Here is a 14,327-nt window from a genome sequence, read left to right as displayed (position 1 = left end):
CCAGGGTCGCCACAGCGGAATGAACCGCCAACTTATTCAGCAAGTTTTTATGCAGCGGATGCCCTTCCAGCCGCAACCCATCTCTGGGAAACATCCACACACATACTCATACACTATGGACATTTTAACTTACCCACCTGTACCGCATGTCTTTGGACTGTGGGGGAAACCAGAGCACCCAGAGGAAACCCACGCGAACGCAGGGAGAACATGCAAACTCCACATAGAAACGCCAACTAAGCCGAGTCTCGAACCAGCGACCCAGCGACCTTCTTGCTGTGAGGTGACACAGCACTACCTACTGCGCCACTGTTCCCGTCATTACATTCCATAATTTAGTAATCATATTAATAAAATACATTTTAAAAAGATAATAAAATAAGCTTCAGTTTCGACACCCAAAATAATTTAACTTATTTTATGTTATTTATTCTAAATAATATTTCAGTCCAAACTATATTAAATGTAACTATAATTCTAAAATTATTATAGGATTTTAAATATACTCTTAAATATAATAGATATAATATGTAAATGTAATACTACACAATCATAATCATTGTCATTATCATGATCAAAAATATATTTAAAATCTAAATATATCATATTGAATGTTTCAGATGAATAAATAAAAAAATATAAATGTAATAGCAATAGATATATTTTTTAAACATAATATTTTCTATATGCCATATAATAACAACAGTAGTAAAATTATTATAATAACTGATTAAAAAGTTCAATTAAAATAGATTAAAATGAAAAGCTGTTTAGGAGATTATTTTATGAGGCCAAACTCTTTCTACTTAGCTGTAGGCCTATACTGAAAAGCTGAATACATAAAAGCTTACCTAATCACTGTAGCCTGACGGATGAACAAATACAATTAAAACCTTATGAATTAATAGTATATCTTGTAAGATACTGCATGATGCAAATATAGTATTATTTGATAAATTTTTTAAGTTTTCATTACGTTTTGGGCATGAAATCCATGCTAACTCCACCCTTCTGAGGGGATCAGTTTAATCCAGATTTTTTGGATCAAAGTGATCCAAATCCTACATAAAAGATCTGAAAAACCCAAACTAAAGGTTTGATCCGGAACAAAACCAAGATTCGATTACGTGATCTAATCCGATTATGTAATCCGTTTTTTTTCTTTTAAAAAACCCATTTTCAAGATTTGATCCAATCCGTAATCCAAAATTTGATTACTTTTGAAAAACTGGTTCCTGATGTCATGACCTATATCTAACGTACTATGAATGCTTTATGGCATTGTGTGGCTGCTGGGATCACGCTTGCTAAACATCTAGAAAACACAAAGGCACAACTAAACAAGACTCGGTGAATCAGCAAACTGGAGATTTCAGGTAGGGTAAAGTCTTTGTTGTTCCACAGGCGCTGGATGGGAGCCATTAGCATTAGCAACGAGCAGCCTTCTGACGAGTGTGTATGTACTGTAAGTGTGTGTGTGTGTGTGTGTGTCTGACTCAGCAACAGTCAGGTCAGAGGAGGGAAGGATAATATTATTGTTCACATCATCACAGCACTGGCAGCCCAGCACAAGACTCCCAGTCCCAGGTGATAATTATCACAATGTTTGTCTTTCATTAGCGATAAACGGCAAGATGAGAGAGGGAGAGCTGGACGACTGAATACAAGGAGGCTGAATTGAGGTTAAAACAAAGCAAAATTTGCATAACCCACAGAAAAAAAACCTCTGTTTATGATGGCATCTGATGGTTTGATATGAATATATACTATGGTACTGAAAGATTAGCATTTAGGTCACACTTTACAATAAGGTTCATTAGTTAATGTTAATTAATGCATTTACTAACATGAACAAACAATGAAGAATACATTTACTGCTGTATTTGGTCATGTTAGTTAACATTAGTTAATGAAAATACAGTAGTTCATTGTTAGTTCATGTTAACTCATGGTGCATTAACTAATGTTAACAAGCATGGACTTGCATGTTAATAATGCATTAGTAAATGTTCAATTAAGATTAATAAATGCTGTACATGGGTTATTCATGATAAGTTCATGTTAGTAAATGCATTAACTAATGAACCTTATTGTAAAGTGTTACTGCATTTTAATATACTATGGTATTTACATACCCCAAAGTCAAGGTCTTCTTCAAGTCAAGTTACGTGTTCGTCGACGAAACATAGTAGATTGAATTGCACTTAGAAAACAAGGCATGTTCTTATGACGGTTAAGCCTGCTTTTGCATTGTAAATGTGATTTTTAGGGCAATGTTCATACTCTGTTAGCTGATTCACTAAATTCAGGTGAAGTTGGTTTATATTTGCACATTCGTTCATTAAGAACAGTGACAACTTGTGACATGATCCCACTCTAATGGCCCGTTTCCACTTACTGGTACAGTACGGGTTGGTAAGGGTCACCTTTATCAGGCTTGCGTTTCCACTGCCTAAAGCAGGGGTGTCCAAACTCGGTCCTGGAGGGCCGGTGTCCTGGAGGTTTTAACTCCAACTTGCATCAACACAGCTGCAAGGATGTTTCTAGAAAGCCTAGTTAGAGCTTGATTAGCTAGCTCAGGTGTGTCTGATTGGGGTTGGAACTAAATTTTCCCGGCCCTCCAGGACTGAGTTTGGACACCCCTGGCTTAAAGGGTACCAAGGGTATAAGAAAAGTTTCAGTCAACGTCATTCTTGTTTGAGGAAATGTCTACAGTAAACCTGTATGTGTCGTTCACATATCATATGAGAAGCACTTCTCACAAAACACATGCTTCGTACACATAAATACTTGAGTATAAATGTTCATTGCTAATCTTTCTATCAACAGGATTTGATTATAACTGCAGATCAATGACAGCGCGAAATACTGTAACGTCTGCGATATTATTATAATCAGGTTAAGAAGTTCATTAATTCAAATATAGACACGCAAGTGTGGTCTCTGGTGAAAGTGAAACCGCTCACACTTTTAGACGTCCTTGTAAAGCAAAAACAGGACAAGGCAGATTTATTTTTTCTTGGATTTGTGAATGTACATCAGGAAAATGACAAGCTTTGTTTGAGCTCAGGTCGACCATGGCTTGTTATTATATGGATATAGTATTACAAAGTAATGTCTCGGCTGTGTATTTAAAAATAGTGGTTTCTTTTTTTATTCTTCTGCTTGTGTATGCGTGAGTGACGTTTCTCTGTAAACCAATAGCGTTCAGCTGCGCATCTAGCTTTTAGATACCCTTTGACAGTGGAAACGGCCATAAAAGCGTACTGAACCGAATCGTACCTTACCACTCAGTGGAAACAAGCCATAACGTTACTTTGAATATTGGGTCTTAAATAGCATGCAAGTGCTTCAAAACAACATTAGCACTATTTAATTGACTGTGAACAATGTTGTACTTTTATAGTCGTTGGATGACAATATGATTTCTCTGTATAAATTAATTTGCAAATCATTCTTTTCTGAAAATATATTATTAAGGAGAATGTGCGAATATAAAACCAACTTTACCTCAATAGCAGATTCTCATAACATTTACTTTTGAGTTTTATCTTGTAATATAATTATCCTAAAAGACTAAAAGAGTTGTTTGTTTCTGAATCATTGTATAAAAAACCCAGAATCAGAAAAAGTAGGGAAAGTATAGACAACGCAAATAAAAAAGGAAGTAATGATTTCTAAATATACTTTGACATTCAGACAATACAACAAACATTATTTAATTTGTTCCTCATGACTTTTGCAGAAACATGTATTCCAATTTCAGTTGTTGCAACACATTTAAAAAAAAGCTGGGACAGGAGAAGTTTAGGGCTAGTAATCAAGTAAAGCTGCGGTCACACTGCACTTTTCTCCCTGTAGACTTCCATTCATACGCACGCAAATGCATCAGACCGGAATCACAAGGTTGTGCGGCAAGTTTTGCAATTTGCTGCGAATCTCTCACAATCTCTGTGTGACCACAGCATAAAATGCTTTAATAATGATGTGATTTGAAGCAGGTGATGTCAACAAGTGATTGTAATTATGATTTGGTACACAAGCAGCATCTACGAAAGTTCTAGTCCTTTAGGACCACAGAATGAGTGAACATTCTGTCCCAATATTTTCAGAGTTAAAGCAACACTCTTAAGAGAGTTACTTGTATAACACTATACATGAGTTATATTTACACTGTATCGAGTTAAAAATAACTCTGATCCACACTACTGGGAGTTGATTGTTCCCTGACTCTATGGAAAGAATGAAAATTCTACAACTCTAGGCTACCTAGCAAAAATTACAATACTCATGATTGATGTTAAAATAACTTACACAAGACAATTTTCCAAGAATGGAGGAAAACAATATACAAATATGACTATGTTATCAATCATTTTATAAAAACAAAACAAAACATGTTAACACTTGACAGCCAGCACTTGAAAATGTACACTTTTTACAAATCAAACATTAAAAGATCTGAAAAATGGCATGACTTTTATGTTCCATTTAGATTTTTGGTCAAATGTATTCCCGGATGTTGGAAATAACACCGTCAACACTTGGTTAGTTGTAACTCCATGATTTTACACTGGATCAATTCAGCTTTGAACTCTGTGTTAATTTATCAAAATATAACTCTGTAATGTCAACACTTTACTCTGAAATGCTTTAACACCGAGAATTTAGCACTGATGAATTTGCTGAGTGGGCCGAGGATCGCCAGTTTGCCAACAAATAAAGGACAAGGACAACAACTTGATCTCCGGATCCTTATTCCTCTTTCACTCATCCCGATTATCATTCATCTAGAAGTGATATCACCACATGGCCTCAGGACTACTTTGGCAAACCTTTGTCAAATACCACAATACTTAGTTAAATCCAAAGGTATCAGTTAAAACTGGATTGTGCCAAAAGGAAGCCCTATGTTAACAGTGTCCAGAAGCGTTAACTTCTCTGGGCTCTGAGGCATCTGGATGGACCATTACACAGTGGACATGTACTGTGGTCTAATGAATCAGTATTTCTGGTATTTTTTTTTTGGGAGAAGTGGACTCTGAACAAAGAAGAAAAGGATAATCCAGACTGTTACCAGCAATGAGTCCAAAAGTGCGGGTCTGTCAGTGGCCTTCGCAAAGCTACCTTGAACTTCTTTGATGGCACAATATGCTGCCTTCTTTTACAGGGATGCATATTTTTTTTAAACAACACTATACAAAACCACATTCTGCACACATTACAAAGTCCTGGCTGTAAGGAAAATGCAGGTACTTGACTGGCCTGCATGCAGTCCCGACCTGTCTCCAATATAGAATGTGTGGTGCATTTTGAAGCACAAAATGCAACAGCGAAGACCCAGTACTGTTGCCCACCTTAAGACTTGTTTGCAGGTAGAGTGGGACAAATTTACATCGAAACACTTTTATCACTTGGTGTCTTCAGTACCTAAACGTGTTGTCAAAATGAATGACAACATTACAAAATGGCAAATGCTTTACAGTTCCAACTTTTTTTTAAATGTGTTGTAAGAACCAAAATTCGAATACGTTTATTAAAAAAAAAAAACACACAAAAAAAGAAATTAAAATCCTGAGGAACACAATAAATAATGTTTGTTGTATTGCCTGCAATGAAATACAAGTCAAAGTAAATTTCGAAAGCACTACTTTCTTTTTTTATTTGCGTTTTCCATACTCTCAACTTTTTGGGGTTGTAAGATATCTGAAGCAGTGAGTGACTAGCGTTGTTTGTGACAGACTAGTGATAACATCAGTATTATTATAATCTTCTGACAAGTTTTTTGTCCAACAATACTGTAGTACTCCTAAAAATGTAGTAAATGTTTCAGAATTACCAAATCATCACAGATCTATCTCAAAAATAAGACATTGCACTTTATTTATATTAATATATAGCACATGGCTTTATGGCTGTTGTGTGTTTATATATATATATATATATATATATATATATATATATATATATATATATATATATATATATATATATATATATATACTGTATGTGTGATCAGACCTACTGTACGTTTATTCACACTGTAGACATAAAGCAGAGCAGATTATGGCTCTCTGTAACAAATATACACGCACACACACACGTTCACACATATGAGAATCGGGCACAGATGGTATAGCAGCAATAACCATTATTAATAATTACGTTCAAACACTCAAAGCTTATACTGTGTACAGACTGCGGTACAGATTGGGTTCTGTCAGGTCCTGGATACACATGAGACAGGTACGGGTCTACGTAACGACAGGATTCTGGGATTATCTTTACACAGAAGAGAAACGGAAACACTGAAGTTCTGTCAGTACATTCATATTGTGTATTTTTGATTTGATATATTTTCATGGTTCTATGTTTTTACTGTGATGGTTACGTTAACTGTACAGACACAGAGGTAGTTGATACATGTTACTGTTGAGAGATAGAGAGAGAATCTGCTACGTTTAGAGCACAGGAGATTTCACACGGAACATTTCACAGCAGCGTTAGATCTGAAGGAAAGCCAGTCATAGACGAGGAAACAGGACAACATATTGACCAGTTTACACAGAGAAGACCTTAAAGTCAACATGAAATCAAAATCAGACCCATTTACTATTAAGATCGCATTCACAGTCTTGTACGTGCATGTCTTCCTTTAGAAAAAAAAAGATTAAAAAAAAAGATGACTTTCCTTTTGCGTTGATCATGTCACTAATATCCAATAATCAAACAGCTGAACAGTGCATTAGTGCACATCCACTTTTGCGGCAGAGCTTTTTTTCCATAAAGGTAAAAAAAAAAACTTAAAGGCACTCTTTGTAATTATTTTTTAAAATAACATATCTAAAAAACAAAAGGACATTGTTATATATTTTGCTAACTTTACATGTTGTGTCTAAAACTGTGCAGGAAATGTGAGGCATGTAGCTATTTTCACCAATTTCAACACACTTTCAAGCTTGTGTTCCCGTGGGATCTATCATTGCTAAGCAGCCATCAAACGCACAAGACATGTCTGAGAAACCACCATTGACAAACCCTTGCTGCAGCTCTGATACAAGTATTATTTTGATATTTAATTAAAAAGAGCTGCAGAGTTTGGGTGCTCTGCATTTGTTTGTGGTAATTAGTCTATATGACTTAGAAGGCATTCATATATTGTCTTATGCTGTGTTCACACCAGACGTGTAATGCACGAATAAATCGCACTATTCGTGTGTAAAAAGACACATGAACATTTTGAGTTTACTCGCTTCATTCTCGCGACAATTCACTTCACAATAGATGCAGATTCGCATCATGGGCAGGGTTTCTGTTCGCCTGCTGACATTAGCTTTGTTGCTAAATGGATTTACATAACATGTAACAAGACTAACATAGATTTTATTGAGATAGTAGCTGTGCCTTATGTGCTTTAGGAAGGCTGAAAAACAGCGTATATTCGTTCGGCGCCGTGTCTTGAGTCCACTAGATCCTTTCAGAGGTGCACCCAGATCTATGAGTTGATCAACTCCTCCAGAAACTATACCTGAATTATGGAGGCTTTTAGTGGTGCTTCACACTAAGCCGAGCCCAGTTTGATTAGCTGTTTTCTAGTGTCAGCATAGGATTTCCCCCTCGGACACCAACAACAGGCACTATGTCATAATCACCTATACAAGAGAAAGCTCCTAACTGGTTAACACGGCGTGAATGTCTGCTTAAGTTCAGATTTTCCAACTCAAACGATTCACGCATTAAGCGCGTCAAATGCGCAAATGATTTGTCATCACATCATTCGCGCCACAGAATGTCTGTTTGCATCCTTGCATTGACTTACATGTTTTATTGTGGAAACTCAACTCTGTTAATGTAGAGAAAGTTCTTCTTAAGACCTTTTACAATTCATTTATTGAAAGTATTTTGTCATTTTCCTTTATTTGTTGGTTTTCTTCACTGTCCATAAAAAACAAGATTCGTCTTCAAGGCATCGTTAATTTGTGTTTAAAGATTTTGGGAGTTCCCCTGCGAAGTCTTGCATACTATTACGAACAGCAGGTGTTGAGGATGGCACATAAAATTCTAGGAGACAGAACACATCCCTTAAATAAACATTTTGAGTGGATGCCCCTTGGTCGACGTCTAAGGACAATAAGGTGTTCCACAAATTGTTATAAATTAATTTTGTGCCTGAAGCAATTAGGTTATGTAATAAATGTAGTTAATCGATGGGCTAATATTTGTTTTTTGTACTTGCTGTTAAGTGTTGATGTTTATTGTGTTAAGTGTGTCATTATTGTTATACTATATGTGAAGCACCACCATGTCGAAATGAATTGCCCCAAAGGGATTAATAAAGTTTTAAACTAAACAAAAAAAAACGATGTAAATCATTTGTGTTCGACCGCGTCAGGTGTGAACGCAGCATAAAACTGCATTGGAAATGCGAGGCAAAGAAATTCCTTCATCCAATATCAGTATTGTTATTACTGAAATGTGTATAATCCATACTAAGTGTGAGGCTGATTGGTTGGTTCTTCTAACATGACACCTGTTGGGTTCTGAAAGGTTAAGATGTTTTCAAAAGATGCGATCTGTGTACTCCCCCTTGTGTACTTGCATTACCCCGAATGTTTCGAAGGAAGTTCAAATTCAGAGAATTTAGCTATTTTAACTAATGATATGAACCGTAATGTGCTGGCATAATTATGACATCATACACTCAAATTTCTAGTTTAGTTTGATAAAAACAGCAATATGCTTTAATATGTTGTGCATTTTATTATACTGCATTATAACAGAACCTTAAAATGTATTTAGTATGATAAAACAGAGCTGTTTCTTAAACACATCATCACGAGAGGAAGAACTAGAAGCAGTCGACTGTGGCATGGGCCTGTATGAGTTTCTGATGGTATGATAACCTTGGATAAAAAATTACGGTATCACGGTATTGTATTACCTGCTCTATAATGAGTTATTTGTATATCTCGAGGTAAAAAAATAAATAAAAAAAACGTTTTGCCCCATTAAACAAAATACTTTTTTACATTTGGAAACATTTATTATGTTTTGGAGCAGTACACATGTCAGGCTAAATAATTCAAATGAATCATTGACTTCTGCTGTCTTCATTAGTTTCAAAAAGACAGAAACGTACATGTACCTTATGTAAGGTACTGTACAACAGAAAATTTTTGCAGTTTTAAAACCTTGACTTTTTTAAATCGCAGTAAACCTTGAAACTAATTATCATTCCATGCCTACGGTGGCATAATAAAAGCTCAGCTGCTTTCATGCTGCATTTACTCAACTCTCTTTAGCAATTGCTTCAGCACTCTCTGCTTCATATTACTATTATTTTAAGCTTTGAATATTTTAATGAAGACCACAACTCTCATGATTCCTCTCTCTGCCGTCATCCAACTACATCTTTGTTTATTGCAAAAATGTGCCCTCTTGTGGTCAAAGTTGTTTTCAAGTTTAAAGTATTAAAACACTTTTAATACTCATAACAAAAAATTTAGGAAAAATGAACCAGCATTATCCTGTGTTCACACCAGACGCGGAACGCGAGTCAAGCGCGAGGGATTTACATGTTAAGTCAATGCAAACGCGCGAATAGACATCCTGCGGTGTTAACCAATCAGGCTCAGTCAGAAGCACCGCTGAAAGCCTCCATCATCCAGGTACAGTTTCTGGAGGAGTTAATGAGCTCACAGAGCCGGATGCACCTCTGAAAGGATGTAGTGGACTCAGACATGACCCTAAATGTATCGATGCTGTTTTTCAGTCTTCATAAAGCACATAAACACTGATATTTTCTTCATAAAATCCATGTTAGCCATTTAGCTATGAAGCTAGAGTCTTCGGGCAGACAGAAGCCCTGCCCATCACGTGAATCCGCGTATGTTCTGAAGTGAATTTGACATGAGAATGAAGCGGATTTGACGTGCGAATGAAGCAGGGTTTGATGTGCGAATGAAGCGGGGTTTGATGTGCGAATGAAGCAGGGTTTGACGCGCGAATGAAGCGAGTAACCTCAAATGTTCACGCGGCAATTTATAGCGCGATTTATCTGCGCGTTCCGCGTCTGGTGTGAACACAGCATTAGAACGCTATTAATCAAACCAACATTGAGTAGATTTATAACAATAAAACAGGATCCTAAAACAGCTCCGTCTTCACAGGTTAATCAGATACTATTAAAAGCTTCCCTATGGGGAAAATAATTGGAATTTTTACTTCAGATATCGGGTTCAGGCAAGCCAACATTCAGGTTTTGGAACACAAACTTTTCACTAAACCATTTCCCAACACAAAAATGTAGTGCTTTCCTACGTATTTCGCAAACTGCATCCCACTACAGAAGTGAAATGGGTTGCAAATGATTTCATGGTGACTTTAACAAAGATCAGTAGTTCAGGAATGCTGACAACACATCCTATATCTAGGTAGTTTGGAGGGTGAAAGGATACAATTTACATTATTGCAGATAGTAACTAAGCAAAAATAATCTGAGAAATCATCTAAAGTGAGGTCGGCCTCAGGTCCTTGCTTTTGAAAATCATATTTCAGTCAATAATGCTACATATAAGGTGGAAAGAAATGTTTGGTTATTTGACCACCGTAAAAAGAAAAAGGAAAAGTGATTCTTTCATGGTCCTCAACATTGACTTAACAGCTACATCATCCAAGCTCCAATCATCTCAGGCGCAGCAGATTAAATGTCCCAAACGAAACATGGCAAAGCATAATACAAAATGCATCTCGATATAAAAAATAAATACGTCACAATCCCGATCCCGTGAGATGATTAAGACTGACTTATCACCAACAGAATGGGGCATTTCCCTTTTTCCAAAGTCTCTCTTCTCGAATTAAACACAGCTGAAAAGACTGTGAATTTGGTCGGCCACCCAGCCGGATTCTAATGTTGGATTAACAGGGACAAACAAAGAAACATTCCTTAAAACAAAGCGGACTACAATAACATTAGTATTCTTTACAAAAGGACTAAGATAGATAAAATAAATTCTTCTTTCCGTATCGACACAGAAAAGCTTATATTTACCTGCTTGCATTTGTATGTGTACGCATGAGGGAGAAAGAATGGGGGAAAAATGAGACTAGAAGTGAAAGGAATGAAGAGAGGAAAAATTGAGTGTGATCAGGGGGTGTGGGAGAGAGAAGACGTGTGTTTGGTGAGCACCAATGGAATATAGCCAGGTTTCTATACTATTGGCATTCCTCTCACTGGCTAGCCAGTGGGAAAAGCTTTCAATTCCCAAAAGGAAGGCGCCGAACAAAAAAGCAAATCAAACAAACACAAAAAGACTCATTGATACAGTCTGTGAAGCCACATTATGGACTTATAGAGGCCAGGAATAAATTAGGATAGACGCACAGATCCTTATTATTCTCATCTCGGACCACACAGACACCCGTCCATCCGTCTAATCGACCCATCCATCCATTTAACTCAAGCCCAGGGTCAGAGGAGATGTTCTCAGGATGAGCTGTTCTATTTGTGCAGAGAGACACTTGAGTTCTCTCAACATTAAAGGTCTGTCAACATCCATCCCATCAAAAACGCTCCACTCGAGGCTTTAAGTAAAAAAAAAAACACACTCTGTTTTCCCTTTGAGAGTTTCCCGGCCCACTTGTCAACTTCAGCATCACACTGAACTGAAGAAAATCCCACAATCTGTTTTGGTTAAGCTCAATGGTCCACCTCTTGAGCGCGGAATATTCCAATGGTACGCTTGACCCATTGAGTCCACAGTGTCAAACCCTTAAAGGAGATCATGATCGTAGTGGCAAAAAGCTTCCTTTTCTGAGCACATGCTGGGGGGATACAGTGCAAACTGAATGTATATGCATCTAATACTGCTGTGATAGTGTTTGTGTGTGTGTGTGTGTGTGTGTGTGTGATGAGCCACGGGTGGGGCTGTGGTTTATTCCAGAAGATGAACCCTCTTTCTGGGCGGGACCCAAACTTCAGAGTCCATGACAAAAGAATAAGCAAACCTTTGACCTCACTAAATCTCCTCAAAGTTGGATCGGTGGATTATACGGCTGGCTTGTCTTCGCTATTCACTTTGGGTTTCACATCTGAAAGAGAATCAAGAGATTACTCGTGTTAACTGTCATAATTTCAGGTCTTTCACAAATAATTGTGACCATTGTAAAGCATTCAAGTACAATACTGATCAGAGATTTTGGGTTGGTACACTTTTAAAAGCCCTAAAATTCATTAATACATTAATTTCAGCTTAGTCCCTTTATTAATCAGAGGCTGCCACAGTGGAATGAACCGCCAATTTATCCAGCATACGTTTTACACAGTGGATGCCCTTCCAGCTGCAACCTCCAGCTGGAACATGCAAACTCTACACAGAAATGCCAACTGGCCCAGCCGGGATTCGAACCAGCAAGCTTGCTGTGAGGTGACCACTGAGCCACCATGTCGCCTAAACCCTAAAATGATCCAAACTAATGCTTAGATTAAACCCTGAATTAAAAAAAAAAACCCAGATGTTGTTTTTTTTTTTCCTCAATTACTCAAATGATGGGTTTGAGTACTAGTTTTATAATGAGTGCTCACCAATGCTATATTTAAATTGATTTGACTGAAAATATGGTCACACGGTGGCTCAGTGGTCAACACTGTCACCTCACAGCAAGAAGGTCGCTGATTCAAGTCCCGGCAGGATCAGCTGGCATTTCTGTGTGGTGTTTGTATGTTTTCCTCAGGGTGCTCTGGTTCCCCCACAGTCCAAAAGCATGCGCTATAGGTGAATTGAATAAACTAAATTGGCCAGAGTGTGTGTGAATGTGTGTGTATGGATGTTTCCCAGAACTAGGTTGCAGCTGGAAGGGCATTCGCTGTGTAAAACATATGCTGAAATAGTTGGCGGTTCATTCTGTTGTGGCGACCCCTGATGTTTAAAGGGACTAAAAGGGAAATGCTTATATTATACTGATTTTAAAAATCGCAAGGCAATAAAATAACCACATTTTGTTGACTGTGTTATTTTACGGACATTGAACAAGTCAAGAGATGTAATCTTTAAAGCTTTGCCATGACAGCACAGTACTGCTGTTGTAGCAGTAGGAACAAGTAACTACTTACTGTGCATTCACACCGAAAGCGGTGAGACCAAGGTCTTTCTGGCCGCCCTGGCTAGAACGCTGTCTGCCTTCATCTCCGGCAGCGAAAGCGTCAAAATACGCTACATTAATCTCGTATTTAAAACGGCCGTTCAGCATATCAGTTACATTCCTGCATAAATCATGCTTTCTAGTGTGAAAATGTTGCACACTTCTTATTAAGTTTATTTAACAATGGAAGACGAAGTTGCATGTGGTTGTGGGTGTCCATATGTCTGAAATATTCGGAAGCAGCAGCACTGTTTTGTATTGTCGCATGAGATTCCCGCTTATTTAAAGATAAATATATATATATATCATTAATGCACATCAGTAACTCGCCAGTAACTTAATGCATATTCATGTAAGAAAAAATTGTAAATAATTGAAAATTCGGCACCCAAATTTCAACCAAAGTTCACAGGTCTGTGTTCTCTGAACTCCTCTCAAGTGGTGGACTCTTCATTTTAATCGCTTGTGACCAAACCGCGTCATAGCTCATTGACTTGATTTCAACTCTCCTCGACGTCCAAACCGGCGAAGATGCTCCGCGCTGCGCTGCTCCTTGCTGCTTATTGCCACTGGCTCTCATTGAAAATGAATGACTTCCAGCTACTTTGACACTCTCGCCGCTTTCGGTGTGAACATACTGTAAGAAATGTCCTGTTGATGCATAATTTAAGCAAACTTTGCTACAGCAAAAATAACATTTTCGGACAATAATTTTCAGCCGCCGAAATATTTTTACAATCTAAAATAACAGTTTTCATTTGGATGCATTTTTAAAATGTAACTTCTTTTTTAAGTTTAACTTTTAACAGCGAATTACTGTTACACGATCTTTCAGAAATCATGCTAATATTTGGATTTGTTGCTCTAGAAATATTATTATTAGTATTCTTATTTTTAAGGGGGAAACAGTGGCTCAGTGGTTAGCACTGTCACCTCACAGCACGAAGGTTGCTGGTTCGAGCCCCAGTTTGACCATTTGGCGTTTTTGTGTGGAGTTTGCATGGTTGACCCGTGTTTGCGTGGGTTTCCCCCACAGTCCAAAGACATGCAGTACAAGGGAATTGAATAAGCCAAATTGGCCATGTGTAGATTGTGAGAGTGTATGGGTATTTCCCAGTACTAGGTTGCAGTTGGAAGGGCATCCGCTGCAAAAAAACACATGCTGGATAAGTTGGCGGTTCATT

General features: G+C 37.5%; 1 protein-coding gene across 7 annotated transcripts in view; it reads right to left on the bottom strand.

Moving 5' to 3' along the window:
• Positions 1–6,138: 6,138 nt before the first annotated feature.
• The window catches only part of vegfba (vascular endothelial growth factor Ba), a 69,064-nt gene continuing 60,875 nt past the window's right edge, over positions 6,139–14,327 (bottom strand). For 2 of the 7 annotated variants that reach the window (XM_005157162.6, XM_073922522.1), the window contains exon 8: positions 6,139–12,093. In XM_005157162.6, the coding sequence (XP_005157219.3) occupies positions 12,072–12,093 (22 nt within the window). In that variant the 3' untranslated portion in view covers positions 6,139–12,071. The remainder of the gene's footprint in view (positions 12,094–14,327) is intronic. The other 5 variants (XR_012390205.1, XR_012390206.1, XR_012390207.1 and 2 more) reach the window with 5 other exon arrangements.

This window comes from Danio rerio, chromosome 14 (assembly GCF_049306965.1).
Source record: "Danio rerio strain Tuebingen ecotype United States chromosome 14, GRCz12tu, whole genome shotgun sequence".
NCBI lineage: Eukaryota > Metazoa > Chordata > Actinopteri > Cypriniformes > Danionidae > Danio > Danio rerio.
Note: the sequence above shows the minus strand (reverse complement) of the source record. Positions and strands in the feature narration are given on the sequence as shown.